We start from the raw sequence: 21,009 nt of genomic DNA on the forward strand, positions 1-21,009 counted from the left end.
GTTTTACGTCGGATTAGCGCCTAAAGCAGAAAATGGAAGCAAAGATCTTCAAATTAAACATTCAATTTCCGTCTCCAAATTAAAGATCTCCCTTTCAAAAGCTCAAAATTGGTTGATTTCGGTCAATCCAGCCCTCTTTTTCGCCGAAAAATCGTCTCTTTTGGGCTTCAGAAAAGATTTCTCCTGAAAAAAGGGTGGTCTTATTTTGCGCAAACGCTGTAGAAAATAAAATTTGATGAGAAACTTGGCTATTTTAGTACAGAAAATCTACGGTTGTTAAAAAGTTAAGTGATAATTTCCCCGAGTTTTCAAAGCGGCAGAGGCGTTTTTTCGCGGTGTGAGAAAACAAACACTAGAAAAAAAAATGAATTGGCGGGCTAATTGACAACCCAATGGTTATCACCTTGTGGTCGGTTAAATCCGTATAAGTATAAACCAAAATTCCAACAAGCGGCTAACATGGGTAAGTCCTGGGAAATTTAACGCTGTGTCTATTTGGATTGCCATACCCTGGGATAGAAGGGCTACTAGCCCTCAGAGGACTTACAGTAAGACGGTGCCTAAATGATGAATTCATAAAAGAAGGTCGAATTTGCCCTAAATAAGGCTTATTTTTCTTCATAATTCGGCTCAGAGAGAGTAGAACATAATGATTTGATCAAGCAATTAGGCCTCTAGCAAGCTTTTTTCCTTTTTGAAATATTAATTTAATGACAGACGCGACCATCTCAGAACCAAATGAAAGCCATTATATAAACCTCAAGTTTTGACATTCGAACCCAGTAAGATGAAAATGCAGATCTTCAAATCCTCCCTTTTCTTTTCTTTTGTCATGGCAAATGCCGGTGCTTTACTGAATAAAATTTGTGCGAATCCAGGTATTACTAAGAACGATTTATTGCGACGGTACTGAATATGTAACGAATGTAACGAATGTAACGAAAACTCAAAAACATGTCTTTTTCTCGTTACATTGTCAGTAAAATTCTAGAGATTTTTTGTTTATCTTATTTCATCCCCTTGAGTTTCCTACAAATTTACCCGCGGAGCGGGCGTTTTTAATCATTCAGAGCAGGTTTGGAAAACGAATCTACCATATTTATGCTATTCTGCATTCTTTTTGTCTTTTTTTGCTCTTTTCGATATGTTCAATTGTTGAATAAAGTAAAACTCCCCAAGATCGCTCTTTAGAAAAAGTTTCTAGAATCAGCTAACAAAAAAACAACATGTCTCCGTTTTCGTTACATTGTCAGCAAACTCGTTACATTCGTTACATTCGTTACATTCGTTACATATTCAGTATCGACCATTTATTGGAAGTTTTTTTCAAAGTCTGAGGGACTCGATCCCGATGCATTTTCGGACAGAAACTACAGAGACAATATTCCATTCTTCAATCTCTTCGCAGCGGATTTCTTCGGCGTTGTAGAACTGGAAGTTTTTTCGCGAGTAGACTGGTTTTCGGGGAGTAGTCATTTTTAGTCGTTTTTTCGTCTCTTTTTCGATTTTTCAGAGTCTCTTTCTTTTAAAAAGAGCCTTTTTATAGGTTTTCGAATTTGTCTTTCAGCTTATTGGAGGTGTTTTGGGTCGGTGAGATTTTTTGAGTTATGAGAAGGTCTAAGCTACTGGGGTATTTATATTTGGAAGGTGCCCTGCTGGGGTGCGCCTAGACGAGATGAGCATCTTATCGGAGAAGGATCAAGATTTCGTGCGCGAAAAAAATTGGTTCCTGAATCTTAGTTCCACGAACTTAAGAAGCACCACCTGGTTTCCTAGTTCCGGGCGATTACGGCACATTGACCGCGATCAATTTTTACTAATTTGTTAAGAGCAAATTTTAGGTTATCGGGCGCAATTTCCGGAGGACTGTGCTGCTCTTGCGAAACGAGCTATTGGAGAAGCATCACTCTTTCATATGCCTGTGGATCACAAACGAGCTGAAACTGGGAACTGGGCCGACTTTATCGTTTACTAATGCTTCGATTCAACAGACTTTTATAGAATACAGTATCTTCCCTTGATGATTTGCGTTTGAAAATCATTGCGTCTGAAAATAATTGTAGAGAATGTCATTGAGAGAGGAACTACAGTATTGGGTGTGGTTCCTGCTTTTATCGCGCCGTATTTCAAGGACAGCCAAGTCATATTTGCGGATACCTTTACGAAAGGAAATGTGAATTGAAATGTAAATATGACCGCTTCGTAAATGATCTATCTCTATTGGATAAAGATGTGTGCTTGAGAATTCCAAATAGACATCTTGCCTTTAAATAGAGCGTGCCGCTTGGTTTCTTTCAGTTAGTTCTCTCGCCCTGGGAGACTCACATCTGACAAGTGTTCCCTATGTCATGTCATTCGTGGCGACTAATTATATTATTTACAGAAATTGCACTTAAGAATCAATCAAGGATCCAGAGAGATAGAGATGAGATTTTCTTTTGAGTTGCTGAGGTGAGTATCATTCCAAGCCGGTTGTCGTTCCTGGTCCGTGCCAAAAAGAATTGCATCTGTAACTATTTTCGAGTTATATAAGATCTACGATCGGAGGCTAACCTTCACTTAGCCAACATTGTCATAATGATCATGAAGATTGTAGACATTGTCATAGTTTTCCGCTCCACCATGTATCTGATATCTCATCTCTTGCACTAACTGGATGATATGATTTTCCGTATCCTGCGACTAAAATTATTCTCTAGGCTTAGCCCAAATTTTTCAATTTTATCGGCATTACCAGTCCGATAAATCCGCTGTTTACTCGTGGAAACTCCTCCATTTCAATAAATATCCGAAATAGAGTTGATCAGAAGCAATTAATATAAATCTAAAAATGGTCAAAATTCTGCCGCTTTCTCAAATGAATTCCCTCGAATGGAATGTGTTACGCACAGAAATAAAAAAAGGGAAATCCGACTGGCTCTGATTGGTTAAAAATGCGTAAAAGGGACAGAAACACGCCTCTGGCAGCGTTTTATTGCAATTGGAATATAGCCAATGTCAATTCTGCATTGCTCATTTAGCTAAAATTCCCGATTCCATGAAGAAATTCGTTATTACGGACGGAGCGCTGTGTCGCGAACAAAGAATCGCAGTTCGGCATTTTCCCCTGTGATATGTTTGGTGGACGAATACTGTCAGAAAATATTTAACCGTGAATCGATAAAAATAGCTCGTAGTCTGCTTGTCCTCTGTTCTCCTCCTTGATTTCAAAATCGAAAATACTCTGTGAAGAATTTATTGACAATATTTTTTCGAAAGGATTCATTCATCTTTCCCTCGCTCTTTTGATAAACAACTGGGTTCATATTTGGAGTCGGTAGCTTGCCATCTTTGTTGCCCGGCAAATGCGCCATGTGCGTCGATTTTTGGTACACATCGGCGAGAAACAAGGTTTTGCTGATCAAAGATTGACAGAATCGAGAACTGAAAGCTCTTACCTGCGCTCATCCCTCTCTTCCAAGAGCAGAGTAGTTGCGGAGACCATGATGACAAAACAAGTTCCAATACAGACCTCGCAGATTCGAAAAGGGTTCGTTTTCATGTAAATTCCAAAAGAAGCAAAGCAAGATAAGATGAAGCTCAGCAGCACTATCAGACCTTTCTAGAGCTTTTTACCGTGAAAAACAATCAAAAAACTGAAAATGAAAAACTGAGCCTTTGAAAGAAATCCACTTGACACTGGCCTTCAATTTCGTCTCGTAATGAAACTTCTTTTTTTTGTTATAAAAACACTCATTGTTGCTCTGAAATCTCGGCGTTTTCCGATTCTTCAGCCGAACAGCTTTTCTTCTCGCTCTGAGCTTCGATGAAACAACACCAGCTATCATTTTTTATTTCAAAAGAAAAAGTTCTGCTTTGAAAATAAATTCCTGGATAAATGGTAGAATGGACGCTCCTGAAATCATTTCTCGCCTTTTGACTGGGAAAATATAAATTCGACGTGACAGGAGATGTTTTTTCAATTATCTTCGCTTGTGAATATTTTATGGAATGATATGCTCCAACGCCGTGCTTTATTGACTGTATTTCCTCGCACTTTAGGAGATGCTAAGGAATTCGAGGATAACTTTAGAAGTTACAGGCGATTCGGTGAGTTTACCGGTTACACTGATTTGAGAAATTGATCAATTTTGGACAAAACATTCGCTTCATAGGATAAGGACTAAAAGGAAGAGTTTCTAATGATAATCAAGGCATTTTTCATGACGCGTGATTCATTTTCTTCGTTTTAGATGAGTCAGATAATCAGAGAGGTCTCGAGATTCCACTCATTTTCGTCGCTGTTGAAAAAGTGTTCATCCTGATTGGACAAGAGCGCTGTTTTTCGGTTTGTGTTGATTTCATTTTGGCGGCCAGATTTTGGCCAGCAATCACTGAAGTGATCAGAGAATTTCCAAAACTGCAGAGGCTCTAGAGAAAGTCAGGCCATTGCTTACGAGCTTTTTGATGTCACTTACTCTTCGATGTTTTCATTTCTTTACTTTGATTGTTGACTTTCAGAAATGGGTTTTGGACTGCTCTCTCGCAAGAGGAGAAAAAGCGAAGAGGAAATTCGTCAGGATGAGAAAGCCACTCGTACCCAATTCAATAGTTTTTCCGATTTCCGAAAAGATGGGATTTTGACTGACGTAGTGATTATTGTTCCTGGACATCCAGAAATAAAAGCTCACAAGATGGTTCTTGCCGCTGCTAGTCCATTTTTTCAAGCAATGTTCAAGGTAAAAAGATCTTTTTTTGCTTAATGAAAATGAGTTTTGGCAGTCTGGCTTGCGCGAATCTTCCTCAGATCGAGTTGAAATGCCGGAAATCGACTACGAAGCAGCCCAAATTCTCGTCGACTTTGCATACTGCGGTAATTATAAAATCACCGAGGGGAACGTCAGAAACTTGTTGGCTGCCGCCGATTGCTATCAATTCGAAGAGATTAAAAAGAAATGCGAATCGTTTCTGATCGATATGATCGACGCGGATAACTGCTTCGAACTCGAGAAAATTGGAGACGCAAGGGGTCTATCTCGTCTATCTTCTCAGGCTGGACGTTTTTCTATGCAAAACTTCGAAGAAGTCATCAAGAGTAAATCTTTTACCGAGCTTTCATTCGAAGGTAAACTTATTAGACTCTGAAGCGATTATGTCATTTCTACTTTTTAGAGCTAGAAAACTATCTGTGTTACGAGAACGACGGACCCTTGTGTTATTCAGAAGTAACCTTCTACAACGGGATCGTGACATGGATTAAATCCGATCTGGAGAAACGCTCTCAATATGCAACGAAACTGTTCGTGAACTGCGTTCGACTCGGCCGAATTCACAAAAACTTCATTTGGGATGTGGTCGAAAAGGAACCGCTTTTCTCCGATGCCGAATGTAAGGAGCACATTCTTCTTGCATGGAAGTTCAAGGCGTTCTATTACGATGAGGATTCTGATCGCGAGAAGGAATTCGGCACGATAGGGAAAATTCGCAATGAATTTTGTTAGAAAAACTTCCTTCTGCCATTATTTTTGCTTATCTTATCACGTTTATCAGACAGTTCCTGTTACTTCGACTTTCAGAAAAGGTTTTTGAAATGAGTTCTCGCAAGAGGAAAAACCGCGGACAAGAAAGTGATCAAGATGAGGAAACAATGCGAAGCCAATTCAAGAGTTTTTCCCATTTCCGAAAAGATGGGATTTTGACGGACGTGGTGATTGCTGTTCCTGGACATCCAGAGATAAAGGCTCACAAGATGGTTCTTGCCGCTGCGAGTCCATTTTTCGAAGCAATGTTCAAGGTAAAAAAGTCTTATCTGCTTTATGATGAGATGAGTTTTAGTCTGGCTTGCGCGAATCTTCCTCTGATCGAGTTGAAATGCCGGAAATCGACTACGAAGCAGCACAAATCCTCGTCGACTATGCCTACTGCGGAAATTATAAAATCACCAAGGAGAACGTCAAAAACCTGCTGGCTGCTGCCAATTGCTATCAATTCGAAGAGATTAAAGAAAAGTGTGCAAGATTTCTCGTCGATACGATTGATGAGAATAACTGCTTCGAACTCGAGAAAATTGGAAGAGCAATGGGCCTATTCTCTTTATCTAATCCGGCTGGATGTTTTGCTCTGCAAAACATTGAAAAAATCATCAAGAGCGAGTCTTTCACTGCGCTCTCATTCGAAGGTAAACTTATGACACTCTGAAGCGTCTGTAAATTTATTTCTAGAGGTGGATAAATATTTCTCAGCACACTATCTTTTTGCTTACAGCGAAGAAATAGTGTACGAAGGGGTTCTCACGTGGATAAAATTCGACCTAAAGGAACGCTCAAAATACGCATCAAAACTGTTTGTTGACCATGTTCGAGTCGGTCAAATCGACAAAAACTTCATCTGCGACGTCATCGAAAAAGAACCGCTTTTCTCCGACGCCGATTGTTCGAAACACATACTTCTTGCTTGGAAGTTCAAGGCCTTCTGGCGGAGTGACTCATGCATCCCTTCTGATCTCAGAGATGAATTTGAAAGAATGGGAAAGAGTCGATTTCCCAATGACGTTTATTAGAAAACTTCGCCTGTCGTTTTTCAAGCTGCGATCCTTGCAAACATTCGAAAGAATACTGAATAAAAAAACTGAGTTAATTAATCTCATTTTCATCAATTTTCTCATCAAAATCACCCCGTATTCATCCGAAAACCGCTTATTCAGAATTCGAGTCGAGTAGAATTTCAGATCTGCTCCAATTGGTCGCTGCTGGAAAGTCTTCTGATTCTATTGGCGCGCCTCTCACTCGCGCCACTTTCAATCCGAGCCGAGCAAAATCAGCGTAAATTCTGTTTTTCAGGATTTTATGAATTTTCCGCGAGAGATATCCAACTTATGACTGAACCAGATTCAGAGAGAATGCTCAAATGTACAGTAACACCGTATAAACCGTCTGGCAAAGCTCTTGCGTCATCATTTTCTTGTTTGGATCAAATTTTAAAAGGTACAGTGGTGTAGGTGTACAGGCATTCTATTCTTCACGGATTTATGACAATTTTGCCTTTTAGGTGAATCATCTGATGAAAAAATTCTGGAAAAAAGCGAAGAATTCAGCGAGGAAAACCACCTGACGCGGGAAAAAGAAAATGGCCGTCTGGAAGAACTCTTCTGGTCCGGAAACGCCTGTGTTTTATCCCGAAAGCGGTGCTTTGGAGAGTGGGAAAGAGTCGAAACCTTCACGCGAAAGACGAAAATACTCAAGGCTCTTTGGGCGAATTTTGAAACTAAAGGAATCAACGAGGAGTGGATCGTTTTGGTGGAAGAATCGGCTTGTACCTTTATCGCGCCTCAAACGGCTATTGTGCCGGTTCAGGAACGGGTTAAAATTTTCAAAATATGGAGACAAAGTCAGCGGAGTTCAACGCGAAAATTTTGTTTTTGAGGTTTTTGTGGAGATTCTGTTGTTTTCGAAATTTCAGCCCCTCAAGGAAAAAACTTTTCCGTTCACCATTCAAAACGTTTTCGAGTTTCAACCAAATACTGGGCTGCTCATTACAGTCAAGAAAAGCCGCAGCCCTTCATCTGACCGTCTTTCTTCAGTCTACTTTCTCAAGCACCCAGCTGACGAAATCACACCGATCTGGAGCCATGACTTGTCGCCAATTCGAAAAGCTCAGCGTATCATCTGGACCGGCTGCGACAAGACTAAACAAAAACTGGTCTGTTTCCAGACCGGGACCGCCCATCGACTGGCGACCCTAGATCGACTGACAGACGAAGAAAAGCTGATCGCAGAACAGATCGTCGAAAACAACGCTCTGCCTGGCTTTTACTTCGACGGAACAATCAACAACACGACAAATCAAAATCAAAACACGAAAACTTCAAAACTAGTCACTCCAAAAGGCCCTCGGCGAGCAGGTCTTCACAGGCAGCAAAAATTATTCGGAACTCCAAAGGATATTCCCTCACCGATGCATTCCAGGAGATCTTCACTCGACCGGCCTCTTAGTAGAAGACAGTCTACGCTTACTACTCATCGTCTTTTGCCGCGCCAGAACTTGAGTCTTTCTTATTCCCGATTCATGGAAGAAACAGTCACTTCCAATCCTGACGCAGCTCTGTGCCTCGTTCGCCCTCGTCTTCTAGCCCGACCTGCTTACGAAGAAGTCTCCTTTCTATCCCCGCCCGTGTCTGAAATTTTCATCTCTCGAGATCTCTTCAACAACGAATTCTTCGTATTCCCTTCACAAAACGCTACAGAACTCCTAAACCTATTCACAGGAGAGAGGTTCAGAATAGAAGGCCTTGCTTCCGTCGCCAAAATTGACAAGTACATCGCCCGGCTTGGCACAAAAGGAGTCGTCGAAATGTTCAGCGGACCGCTTCTCACCATGTCGATAAATATTCCAGATTTGGCGGTGCGGGAAAATGTGTTTTCAACAACAGTAGCGATGGATACTCCAGATGTGAAGCAACAACCAAGCACGATGACAGAAAGTACACCAGTAATTGCAGGACGACATCTACCAAAAAGTATTAGTTTTCTATTCTTCGATTAAACCTCATAAGAAATCGTAGAAAACCAGTAATAAGACAGTCAGGATTGGTAGCTCCGACGACAACATTTTCACCTCTCACTCCTGGATTAGATTTGCGGCGGTCATTATCACAGGATACAACAATTACTCCGCGAAAAGAAGAGCTCACTGAGAAAATAGCATCACACGGCAACTCATCACTAAAAGTCACACTTGCCGATGGCTCTTGCCAAATCATTTCAGGGACTGGTTAGAATTCAAAGTCAGTTTTCTTTTCAATATCAGTAGATGCTCTTTTTCTAACCACGAAAAGTTCGCCTACAGAAAGACTCTATGCGCATTATAAGACGGACATTTGAGCTTGTTATCCAGTACTTTTCGAGAAAAGAAGCGCTGAAGATCTACTCCGACTGGCTTATTTACCGTTCTTCGTTTTCAGATAACCGGGCTTATACTCACTTTTTGGACTTTATACAGGAGTTATTAGCGGAAGACTCAGGAATGGATTGAAATCAACGAAGAGATCAACCCTTTTTTTAAATCTGAAAATCCATCGAAAGCGTCTGACATGCCAGTTGATAAGAAACAAACGAGACAAGCAGAAGAAATACTGAAAGTAGCGAACAATGCGCTAAAATTTTGGCCTCGATCTTTCGTCGAAAGTGTTCTACCGATAGATAACGACGAGTTCAAGCCTGAGGTGAAGCCGTCTGGGAAGCATAAAGAGTTCTATCGAGTGCTTTTCTTGGTCCAGGAAGAAATGAGCATATTGGGTTTCGAGGGAAAACGAGTGAAACGATTGAGAAAGTTGTTGGAGAAACTCGCTTATTCAGAAGACTTCCGGGAGCATTTCAGCGCTGAGAGAAAAGATCGATTAAAAAGACAGATTCCATCGAAGATTCCGAATGTTCAAGACTGTCTTCTAGCTCTCATGCGCAAGGAGAGTAAAATTATGGCTCTACCCGTCGACATCAATTCTCCACTGTTTCTCCTGGTTTGTCTTTACGGTGCAGCGTTCATGGGTTACGATCCTCGCCAAACACGGAACAACTTGTTAACCGACTATCGAGATTTCATTACGCTTGGAAACGCAACCGAGATACCAGTAGTTGCTTCTCAATATGGAGACAGCAAAAGTGTCAAGCTGAGATTTCTCGCTGATGTTTGCAGCATCTGCAGTCCAGCAGATTGGGACTCTTTTTCGCCAGCCATCAAACTTCCAATCAACATCCTTCTTGATGAAATCCGCGATCCAGAAATGACATGGAATTACAGTAGCCGGCGATTGCTGAATCTCAAATACATACTCGGCTTTGTTGAAGAAGAAAACGATCTTGAGCCTCTGTCTATCGATGGTGATCCTTCTTATCCTAAGGAAACTGTGGTTGTTCAAACCTGGGACGGAATGGACTGTCTCAAGCCCACAAATGACTGGATGATCAAATTGTTTCCGGAAGATCTTCGAACAAGTGTCGCCGCTAGTCTTTTAAACTCATCGCTCCCTGTTCTTGGCAAAAACGTCATTGATCAAGCCAATGCAGAAAATATGATGGCAAACGCGGAGCCTCGACTCCGCCAGGTCTCCCGTCGAACTGTAGCTCGTACTGTTGGCAGAGGATTAGCCACACTTGCTACTCATCGTCAGATGTCCCTGCAAAGCATTCGCTATCCGAAAATCGACCTGTCGATGCGACTCACTGCTGGTTTCTCCGATCCGAATCTTCTAGCCAACATGCCGACAACGCCAGATGGCGGTACTTTATGGGACATTTATCCTCAGTTCAACAATGCAGTGGCAACCACGCTTTCTCTAGCAGATAATTTGCCTTTGGAAGGCGAGGTACTGACGATTCCAAAAGGGGAAGAAGACGAAGTTCCGTCATGCCGAGATCTTGCTACACTTTCCGGCGCGATCTTGGGTCTTGGTCTTCGTGGGTACTTGAACAATGAGCCAAATCTCATGTATCTTTCCTACATGTCTGGTCCCTTCAGCCACATGATCTTCATGGCTTCCGCTGTCTTTATCGGCTATTGCTGCAATCCGAAAATGCAGGGAACACAGGATCTGGCTCTCACGAGACTTCTCTCCCTCCATCTTCCGTTTTTGATGCCCGAAGCCCAAGAAGAAGACAATCGAGCGACAATTTCCGTGATGATCCAGTATTCCGCTATTATCTCACTCGGCTTTCTCCACAAAAAATCTTTGAATCAACGGTTCGCCAAGCTCCTTCTCGAGCAGATCGACAGCTCAATGCCAAATGATAAGGATCATCCAAAGCATTGCTACCGAGAAGCTTACGCCACAATGTCTGGCTGCGCTCTTGGATTGATTTTGCAAGGAAGTGGACCAGAGTTTGATGAAATCGCTCAAGAATTAAGACCTTTGAGCGGCTGCGGTCCTGAAGTGATCGGAGAGGAAAAAGTCACCAGAACCAGCATCGAGGGTTGCAAAAACAACACTTGGGTAACAGCGGCGGGAGGTATTTCTGCACTTGCTCTTGCGTTCCTTGGAACCGGAAATGAGGTTGTAACTGATTGGCTGACTGTACCGAACTCGGATCTGGCTCTTTCAAAGCTTAGACCGGTCAATATTGTTCTCATGTCTACCGCCATCGGAATGATCAATCTCGACACGATCGAGCCGTCGGAAAATTGGATTGAGAGCTTGAAACCGGCGATTGTAAAAGAACATGGTTTCAATGAGAAAACCTTTGAAATATTTACAGATGCGGAGAAGACAAAATATCGACCCAAGCAACCGTATTTCAGCAAGATCAATGTTGATTTCCCTGTAAGTTTTCTAAAGATTTTCAATTTTTCATTGTGTATCTAGCATCGAGCTGCATGCGATGTTGCAATCACCAGTGGCGCTATTTTCGCTTTGGGCCTGAAATTCATGGGCACGCAGAATCAAAAAGCCGCGGAAATTATGAAAAAGACCGCTGAAAAGTGGCTGAAACTTTCAGTCATGTGCCATCCGGATCTTATGAGCTCTGCATTCATCCACCACTGTATTGGTACTGTTGTCCTTTCTTGGTCGATGGTGAGAGCAGGGAGTGGGGATGTGGATTGCTTGAGAATGTGCCGCCAACTCAGTAAGATTCTTCCAGAAGAAGTCAACTTCGGGTTGCATCTCGCGACCTGTCAAGCAATCGGATTCCTCTTCCTTGGCGGCTGCAAAATGTCTCTCAAGCGAGACCACGATTCGATCGCCACAATGTTCGTTGCCCTCATGCCCAAGTATCCCGCCTCCGTCCGCGACAACTCCCAGTACGTTTGGATCCTCCGTCATCTAGCCGCCCTCTGCGTTGAATTCCGCGCTTGCATCCCCCAAATGAGCGATGGTTACATTTGTCGCGACTCAACTGCCACCGTACTTTATAAAAACGGCGAGAAAGAGGTTGTAAAAATGCCTGGAGTTCTACCACCACTCGAGAATGTAGAAAAAGTGACGATCAGAGGAAGTGTTGGAAGTTACCAATGCTTTCCGCTTGTACTTCGACCAGAGCAGCTTCGAGAAGTGTTTGTTAATGATGGAAAGGTGCTGATGAAACGAGAATGCGAGGCGGCTCTGATTAAAGATCTCAAAGATGAGGTAAGACTTTTATGAAACGCTAAGTTCTAAAAAGTAAAATTAAGGCTAACCCGGAAGCTAGAAAAGAAAATATCCTCGAAGAAGAGAAAAAGTGCGATTGGTGGTTTTCAATGGATCACATCAAGAAGCCAGTGAAGGATAGTCGAGTGAAGCTACCGAAGGAATTTGGCGACGTCTGGAAAGAAAATCAAGGCTCCAAAGAAAGCGCCGAAGAAGATAAGAAGGGCAAGAAAATCCTGAAAGCCAAGCGACGAAACTTCGCGTCGTTTCTCGAATCAGTTCCTGAGCCAGCGATGCTTCAATCCGATCTGAGCAAGGAGCTGGAATCCATCATCAGGCTTGAAAACAAATCGCCGAATGACAACGCTTATTTGGAACTGTACACGGCGCTTGCTTATCAACCAAAAGTTCTTTACATGGACTTGCTCGAGCATGGTATGATCTATTTTTATAGAGCTGTTACGATTTTATATTTGTAGTCATCGACAATATGGAAGCCAAAAATCTTCGAAAAGGCATGCTTGAGTCGCTTCTCAAGAGAACAGAACCGAGCGAACAGCAACCCACTGCCAGAGAAGCCCAAATTCGTCAACTCGCTGCTATGTTTTCCGCAGATATGAAGCTTCCAGTCGAACCTTCGACGAAAGCAGTCCCGACGATTCCTGACAAGTTCTTCAACAGCTGGGAAAGCTTCAAAGATCGCGGACTTTACTAATTTAACTATTTCACTTGCCATTTATCAACTACTTACATGTTCCCAAATGAAAAGTTCAAATACAACACAGAAATCAAATCCCATTCTCTTCCTTTCGTTGAAATAATTAGTTTGAAAGCCCCAAGCCACTATAATCACTCAATAAAGGTGAGAATCCGCATCATCTGTTGTGACAACTTTTTAATCTTTCTGAACCTGATTTTGATAAAAAAATTTTTTGTGGGATATATTTTATACACAAGATAGAGAAAGAAAGTTACGGTAGATAATGCCACTAGAAGTAACGAGAGGACCAAGAATGAGGGGCAAGAGTTCTTTCGCAGCAGGAGCGGCGAAGAATTTGGGAATTATTGTCAAGACGACAGCTTCTTCCAGGAAATGGATTTTTTATTTTATTTCTTGAAATCAAGACAATGTGCTAAATATGTGGTTTCGTTTTAATCTCACTTTTCCTGAAACTCGAATAATGTTTAAAAATCCATAAAAAGCTCAAGTTATGGTTCCGATTCTTCCCGCCGCGACCGAATGCTCCGTCACTACACCTCCATTGCCGAAACCGGAGTTTCATTCAAAGACAGAAAAGCCCAACGATCATCAATGACTGTAACAGATGCAGAAGTCCAAGCAGCGTTACCGCCAACTCGCCTGGGACTGCGATCAACAATGAGTATCCCTACTCAAGTCGATTCGCGATCGTATTCGCGAAAAGGGCAAACGACGCAAGTTGGTTCAAATTTGACTGGATCCAATGTTGAGAAAAGAAGCGCGAATTATACAGTCAGTTCTGGTTATTCGGAAATTCCATCTTACATGAGCGACAAGCAGATACAACGAATCGCAAATGATCCGATTGCTAGTTTGAAGAAAACGAGTTTTTAAAAAGCAATAACGAAACTTTTTTATCGCCGAAGTTTGTTCTGTCCTTTGATTGGTCGGTTGGATGAATCAGTGATTTTGATTGGCTGAAATTTCGGACGAAACTTTAATCATCGATTTTTGACCTTTCGTCCTCTAATAGTGCTGAAATTCGTGTTTATCAACGAAGATGAATAACAGTCGCATCTAAAATTATCAATATTATCTTGATTAAAAACTCGTGACAAGTACGGCCCAGCGATTAAAGAATTCGCGAGCCGCAAGACAGCTCCCATCGCCATCGAACTTGAAGACATGCGCGCCGTCAAACAAAAGATGCGCGACGAGTACCAAACACGATTGAAAATGGAGTCGATTCACGATGAGGAGCCTAGGAGCAGTGTTGTCAATTCAACGTGGCGAGAGTTGGAAATTATCGTTTTACAAGTAACCGTGTTATGATATTTTTCTTAGACTTGGTTTGTTTTCAGAGGGAACAACATTAGACCGGTGGTAATCATTAAATTTTGAAACGTCGCTAGAAACCTTGTCCTTATCATAAATACTAAGATAGGTATGAAATGCGCATCTTTCAAAAAATTAAAGATTCTGATTGGAAAATGACGAAATTCGGGAAATCTGATTGGCTATTTTTCACAGCGGATTTTTTGACCGAAGATATGTCCTCTCGTTCGAAATCGATTAGCCAAATTCTAGCGGTAGATCTCTTCATTTGATAACTCTGCCAGCAGTCATTCCGAAATCGACCTTGGCAAAGAGGACTTCGAAGACTACTTTGCTTCAAAAAGCGCGGAGGAACTCCAGCGCGAATACGAAATCGCCTCTTTAGCTCGAGAAGTCAGGGAGAAAAAGGAAAAGCAGCTCGCTCAGCGAACGCCGAATGAAGAACTCGACGACTGGTTGTTTCCACGTGACTCGACGTTTATCAAAGCGTACTGGAAGAAAAACCCAGAAACGTTCAAGCGGCACACGTGCTCGGGAAACATCGATGTGAGGATGAAGATGAATGATGCAATTAGCCACGCAGCTGAAATCGGCGACACGGAGATTCTAGAGGTCCTACTCGATCACTCTGGCGTCAGTTCTGCCGAAGCAAGGATCGATGAAGCTGGCAAGCAGCGGATCATGGAGCTTCTGGACGGGGAAGACGCTTCAACAGGAATGTTCAGTTCAACAGCGCTACACAAAGCTGCTTATCGGTAATCCTTCAAGTGCCTTTTTTCCACTATCTCTCCTTCCTCCATTATTATCGAGACTACTTATGACGTGAAATTTTCATTTTCAAAAGTTACCAATTTCGCACATTCTAGCGGCAAGTACGACATGGTCAGGCTGCTCCTCAAACTCGGCTGCGATCCCAATCTGCAGGGAAAATCAATGGACACACGTGGCGGGGCGACCGCGCTGGATTCTTGCATTTTTGGACTTTCGTCAAGCGGTTCACACATTTCAAGGGGTACACCCTTAATACTTTCGTTGCCAACCGCTGAAAAGACCATTCCCCCTGACGTTGGAAAATACGCCACTGCCATGAATCGCCTAGATTACTTCGAGGACCATTTTAAGGTCCTCCTTTATCTAATAGGTACACACTCACTGTACTGTCCACCTTACAGTCAAACCTCAAGTGCAATACGCAATATCAAAACAAAGCCTTTTAGCCGGCGGGGCCAAACCAGAACTGTCAATGTGCAATGGTCTCCAGGGCGGAATCTTCTACCAGATCTTTCAAAACATTCTCGAAAACTTGAAGCCCAATCACATTCCGAGCATTTCCGCCAGATTACAGTACGACCTCGTTGTCGTTTTCGAGGCTCTATGGAACTGCGGGTAACCTATCTAAAATGGAAGAAATCCTTTATTAAATTCTTATCAGCTATCGAATTACAGAAGATGTCCTTATCGAAGCTGGAGAAGAGTATAACTGGGTGAACAGCTTGGAGATGGTCAAGAAGATGATCCAGGTTCGTCTTACATTGTTGATGAAGATGAGAAGTGTTTGATTTCAGGTCAAGGGAAGAGAAGTGATGTCCTTATCGGAACTTGCTCGCAACGCGTCAAGAGGAGTCTTGCGTGGTAGTCTCGCGATGAATCAAATTCCAAAGGTATCAACATACAAGCGTCTTTTCCAGGACAAAAAAGGGAGGGAGGCAATAATTGGTTACTCTTTTGATGTCTACATGTTAACTTGTTGTAACAATATGTATCCATTATGATGAAAACGAACTAGAACTTGGCCAACGTGACTTTGTGGTCAATCATAAACAAGGGAGGAAGCGCCTTCCCGGGCTGCGGACATACCTTTGGCCCCAAAGGCCCCAGAGGCCCCAGTTCAAACAACAATTTCATCAAGAAAGCGCTGTTGATCATTGTTTTTGTTCAGTGGATCCCGTACAGAATGCGCCGCTGGATCGCGTTTGGAGAGCTTTACGAAATTCCAATGTAAATTTTGAAATTTTTTACAGGAACTTCTGTTTATGTTGTAAAAAAACCTTGTTCAAAATTTTTGTAAATAAAGATGTTACAATCAAGTTTTTCAAAAGGGATTTTCGGCCAATAAAAATCCTTAATTATATATATTCGGAACATTCCTGGACATTCAGGGAAATTCGGGTACATAACAAGCTACTATCGACTAACTGAAGCAGAGTTTGAAATGCTCGCAAATGCTCGCGAGCGAAAAGAGCGAGAGCAAAAATTTGTCATTGCTCTGAGAGCAGGGGAGCGGGATCATGAAAATGAGTTGGCTCGAGAGCCAAAAGAGCACGAGCCCAAATCTGAACCCGCTCGCGAGCGCAGAGAGCACGAGCGCATATGTCGGCAATGCTCGGGAGCTAGACGAGCGGGAGCGGCTGCTCTCGTGCTCGCCATGGAATTGACTCACGAGCGGCTCGCGAGCAAAATTAAAAGAATAATTTTTTCGCATAATTATTCACTTTCATAAATAAATTTCTTTGAGGATCTATTTTTGGTGTTTTTGGTTTTATGTAAGCTTCATTAGGTCCGTAATCTCGGTAGCAGAATGCGAAAAGCCGAGAGTAAACAGATAAAACATGCCCACCGCGAGGTGCTAACTCCTGTGAGAGGGACTCATATGGAATTAGTCACGGGGCCGCCGAATCATTTGAAGCCCTAGAAAGCTGCTCGCGAGTCAGTTTTTTCAGCCCGAGAGCCGATCGAGCGAGAGCACAATTCGACCAGTGCTCGAGAGCCAAGAGAGCGAGAGCGCGAAATGAAATGCGCTCGCGAGCGCAAAGAGCGCGAACTCTGAAATAAATGTGCTCGGGAGCACAAAGAGCATCATGCTCGTGCTCGCTCGCTCTCAAGTGAGCCGCTCGCGAGTCACGAAAATTTCAAACTCTGAACTGAAGAACAAAAAAGAATTAAGTGAAAAACAAATTCACAAATAATTATTTTGTACATCAATGTCCTAATACATAAGCTCCTAATTAAAATCAAGTAGCCGCTTCCGGGCTTTCAATAAAGGCCAAAGTTTAACCCTGTTTTCCGTAACGTCTAACATGTTATCCGCCACAACACAACTTTACTAAGCCGCAATCTTAGTCTAATTAAATTCATCCCAAACTTTGAAACTTTCTTCCTCTTTTTACAAATTTGATCCTCTTATCATAATTTTATATCGAGTGTGTTTATGTGTCCTCCCGTGTTCGGCGCGATGGGGTAACATACCCCACCCCCAAGTTTTCGCGCATTCCTCGGTACATTTTCCGTAATTTACTCTTCCTGAATTGTCCGAAAATCCCCAAATTTACGCCGCTTAACTTTTCCGCGCGCTCCCAAATTTACTCTCGCGGCGCTGATTGGCTACGCCGGTTGACTTTCTGAGTGCGCAAAAGTCTTGTTTAGCTCGCTCCGGGCAAAGAAAGGATGATCTTTTATAAAAAGCCAGATGCCGTTATAGGGCAGCCCTATCTTATGTTATCTTGGATAAAATAATTGTTTATTATTACAGTGGAGATGGATGAGAAGTTTTTATTCAGAATTTTTCAGTCGTTACGACTTCTGCGGAGCAAAATCCTGACCTCAATATTTTAAGTTACTCGAATGGTATGATTTTTATGTGTCCAAGCCACAAAAAATTTCCAATTCTAGCGCATCAAGTGCCTGAAAACCAACTGTATTCGACTTCTTTTCACATGCTTTTAGTATTTGCCTGTTACTTATAATTATCTATTCTAAGTTGAGTTAAAATTTCTGTCAATACAACTTTGAAAACATGCACTAATAAATAAGTATTACTAAATTTTCTTTCGCGCCCTTTAATGAATCATTAGCATTGTCAACTTGACGCGCATTTCAGCGGGTCGCGAGTAAATTTGGGCGCACGCGGAAAAGTTAGGAGAAGAAATTTGGAAACGCGGGGGAACGCGAGGAAGCGTAAATTTCGGGGGTTTCGGAAAAGTTAGGAAACGTAAACTTGGGCGAAATACCACGAATTGCGCGGAAATTTAGGGGGGGGGGGTATGTTACTCTATTTACGAAATAATCTTTATCGGACATAAGCTTTAATATCAAATAGCGATGTATCACAACGTGCTTGGCGGTTAGTTCTGAATCATCGATCAGAAATTTTCGATTTTTACGGCAGAAAAAATAACGATAAGAAAAAGCGACTGATCCATCACGTGAGCGAGGAAGCACAAGGCACGTTCGGTTCCGCAAAATTTCGAAGAACTCTTCTTAGAGGAAAATGTCCACGAATGTCCCGAAATGCCCCCGAATGTCCCCAAATGTCTCAAAATGTCCAAAAATGTCCCCAAATATCCCCAAATGTCCCAAATGTCCAAAAATGTCCCGGAAAATGTCCTTGAATGTCCCCAAATAGCCTCAAATGTCCCTGAATGTCCACGAATGTACGGAAGATTAGAATTATCAAATCTGCAAATTTTAGCGTGTTTTATTGAGAGGGAAATTGAAAAGTGAAAGTATTTCTGAAGAATGTTGTTCAACAAAGAGCCAGGCCGAGTAATGCCAAGCTGTAAACAAAATTGATGTTACTGTTAGTGGCTTACAGTAGCTGTCATGAAAAGCACGATATGAACGGAAATATCTTATTAGAAAAAATTTCCAATAAAGCCAAAGTGCGAAGTTTTGCCATGATGGTATGATTGTACAAAAGTCTTCAGGACGTCGCGCAAATGGCTTAATTTAAATTTAAAAAGTTGCAACTGTAGTGCGAATTTACCCTTTTCGAAGATTGTGATGTTGACTTTGATGATGATTTTGAAGATGTTGTATTTGATCGGCGAGAATAAGCCCACACAAGTTCTCGATTTCATGCATTTCAAGATCGACTAAACTCTCTTTCCTAACTAAATCTAAAGAGGGATTGAGTTGTTGTTAGTGCAGATGTCCTAACGTAAGACGCAGCTGCTGTAGAAGGAATGAAGCTTGTAAATATCTGGATAGCCAGATTGGTGAAAATCAACAAAAGATTCAACAAAAAAGAACAAAATTGAATAAATCGGGAAGAAACGCATTTCTCAAATGATGTTTCTTGAAAATGATGTTCCTTCTATAAATGTATGGAAAACACGTCTCACTCTGTTTTATTCATAATGCTGTTTTGAAGTTGCAAAAGAAAAAAAAACACCGATTTTCAAAGCCTTTTTAGACATCGAGAAAACGTAGTTAAGTCAATTATTGATTGCAAAGGTCTTCAATAATTTTGATAAGAATTGAACTGAACTTTCAGCTGTTGAAACATTTTGGTCAGATTGAAGTGGCTTATGTTACGTATTTCGAAAGTTACGATCAGCCACCACACATCTAAAATAATAAACGGAATTATGCGGCGAAATTCGATTCATTTTTGTCATCAATCTGTCTTCTACTGTAACCTAGAAAGTAGCACAGTGAAAAACATGCCTTTCCTCCGGTGAAAAACATCAACGCTAATAATTAGCTTTCGTTTTAATTCAAAGCCCCTTGAAAACAACTCATTCGAAAATATTGACAGTGATGCGCTTTGAACATATTGTGCACCGTGTTCCTGCTCAATTTCTAATTCATTTCTGTGTGTCGCCCAATAAACGAAGCACGAAACGATAACGAGGTATAACAATGATAACGACCGCTTCCCCAGAATTTCGAAACACCAATTGGGAGAGGACATTTAGAGGGGTTTTTCAAATGAAGAGTTGCTACTTTTTCGATTCAGCCTCTGAAAATCAATTGGTTAATGATTTTTAAATACAGGAGGTAACATTTTAAAGGGGATTTTCGAGCGGTTCTTTAACGAAGAGTTAACAAAGTGACACCCTTAATTTTTTTTTCGATTTTTGAAGATTTTAAGCCATTTTTGACTCTTTCGGTCGGAATCTTGCCTGAAAAATTTGATCAAAAAATCCATTTTAGAATTTTTTGAAGGGAAAATTAAGGGTGTCACAATGTTATCTGTGCCATAAAAATCGTGGCTCGGAATGACTGCTATTTCTGCAGTTTAAAATTTTGCTCTCTTGGAAAAACAAATAAGCAGGTAAGGGAAAGTTTGTTAGAAGGAGACTCGGTGGAGGAATATTCAGACTTTGATGAGGGGGCCCTCCGGATGCAGCTCATCCGATAGATGCACTTCCATCGAGGAAAGAACTTCTGAGCTACCGTGAACAAATTTTCTAATAAAAAAGCTGCAATAGCAGAGATAGAAAAAATAAAGGATTTCTAAAGCCAAGCGAGGTGGTGATTTTGATGAAACTTTTATATCCGTGAAATTATTTTTTGCGAGGTAGTAAGTACCTAGGTATTCATGCGATTTGCGTGGAGCCGCTTGAGATTCATAACTACTACGTCGTTCGCTTTTAGGTAGAAACTAACTGTTTCAAAAGTATTTTCTTCCGTTACACAAAATCAATAATAATGAGGAGGTGCGAATTCTGCTTCTCTTTAAATCGAGACCCGCTTTTTCGTAAAAACACAAAATTGATAATTTCCATTATGCATCCGAAAGATGAGGCAAAAGAGATTTTGGTCTGTCTTATCGTTTTCAACATCGTTCTTCCAATCGTTCTTTGGTTTTTCGAAGATTTTTTCATCGGAAAGCAAGAAACCAAACGATGGAAACGGAGTCCAAAAGATCGAACAATCGAAAGAATGTATGATTTGGTCTGTATTCTCCTCAGAACTCTGACTATCGGTATCACTATGTTGTACTCAGAACATATTGTGGTAAAATTTAACATATCTTACGATGCTGATTCGATCAGCATTCGATCAGCTTAGCTCATTCAGCAAAATTTCCAGTTGAGTTTAAGCTAAAGCTAAGCAAAAAAGGCGAAATTTTCAACTCCTGGAAAGAATTCTTTTA

At 41.6% G+C, this 21,009-nt stretch overlaps 5 protein-coding genes across 5 annotated transcripts; all 5 read left to right on the top strand.

Annotated features, from left to right (window-relative positions):
- Positions 1-4,495: 4,495 nt before the first annotated feature.
- LOC145707679 (kelch-like protein 17) lies at positions 4,496-5,559 on the top strand. Its single transcript, XM_081785243.1, has 3 exons — positions 4,496-4,718; positions 4,762-5,104; positions 5,152-5,559. The coding sequence occupies exons 1-3, from the start codon at positions 4,503-4,505 to the stop codon at positions 5,478-5,480; spliced, it is 888 nt and encodes a 295-aa protein (XP_081641369.1). The 5' UTR covers positions 4,496-4,502; the 3' UTR covers positions 5,481-5,559.
- A 10-nt stretch (positions 5,560-5,569) lies between these two features.
- LOC145707690 (kelch-like protein 2) lies at positions 5,570-6,676 on the top strand. The gene is made up of 3 exons (XM_081785254.1): positions 5,570-5,773; positions 5,815-6,157; positions 6,201-6,676. Exons 1-3 carry the CDS (start codon positions 5,570-5,572, stop codon positions 6,536-6,538), a joined length of 885 nt encoding a protein of 294 aa, XP_081641380.1. The 3' UTR covers positions 6,539-6,676.
- Positions 6,677-6,685: 9 nt separating this feature from the next.
- On the top strand, positions 6,686-8,992 carry LOC145707670 (uncharacterized). Its single transcript, XM_081785230.1, has 2 exons — positions 6,686-6,962; positions 7,027-8,992. Exon 2 carries the CDS (start codon positions 7,105-7,107, stop codon positions 8,518-8,520), a length of 1,416 nt encoding a protein of 471 aa, XP_081641356.1. The 5' UTR covers positions 6,686-6,962; positions 7,027-7,104; the 3' UTR covers positions 8,521-8,992.
- Positions 8,993-9,059: 67 nt separating this feature from the next.
- Positions 9,060-12,900, top strand: LOC145703843 (anaphase-promoting complex subunit 1-like). The gene is made up of 4 exons (XM_081781244.1): positions 9,060-11,290; positions 11,333-12,094; positions 12,139-12,529; positions 12,574-12,900. Exons 1-4 carry the CDS (start codon positions 9,068-9,070, stop codon positions 12,807-12,809), a joined length of 3,612 nt encoding a protein of 1,203 aa, XP_081637370.1. The 5' UTR covers positions 9,060-9,067; the 3' UTR covers positions 12,810-12,900.
- A 434-nt stretch (positions 12,901-13,334) lies between these two features.
- Positions 13,335-16,216, top strand: LOC145712261 (uncharacterized). Its single transcript, XM_081789950.1, has 9 exons — positions 13,335-13,661; positions 13,914-14,111; positions 14,388-14,884; positions 14,996-15,115; positions 15,179-15,270; positions 15,347-15,515; positions 15,562-15,649; positions 15,695-15,790; positions 16,069-16,216. Exons 1-9 carry the CDS (start codon positions 13,335-13,337, stop codon positions 16,129-16,131), a joined length of 1,650 nt encoding a protein of 549 aa, XP_081646076.1. The 3' UTR covers positions 16,132-16,216.
- The last annotated feature ends 4,793 nt before the right edge of the window (positions 16,217-21,009 follow it).

The sequence above is a fragment of the Oikopleura dioica genome, chromosome 1 (assembly GCF_907165135.1).
Source record: "Oikopleura dioica chromosome 1, OKI2018_I68_1.0, whole genome shotgun sequence".
Taxonomy (NCBI): Eukaryota; Metazoa; Chordata; class Appendicularia; order Copelata; family Oikopleuridae; genus Oikopleura; species Oikopleura dioica.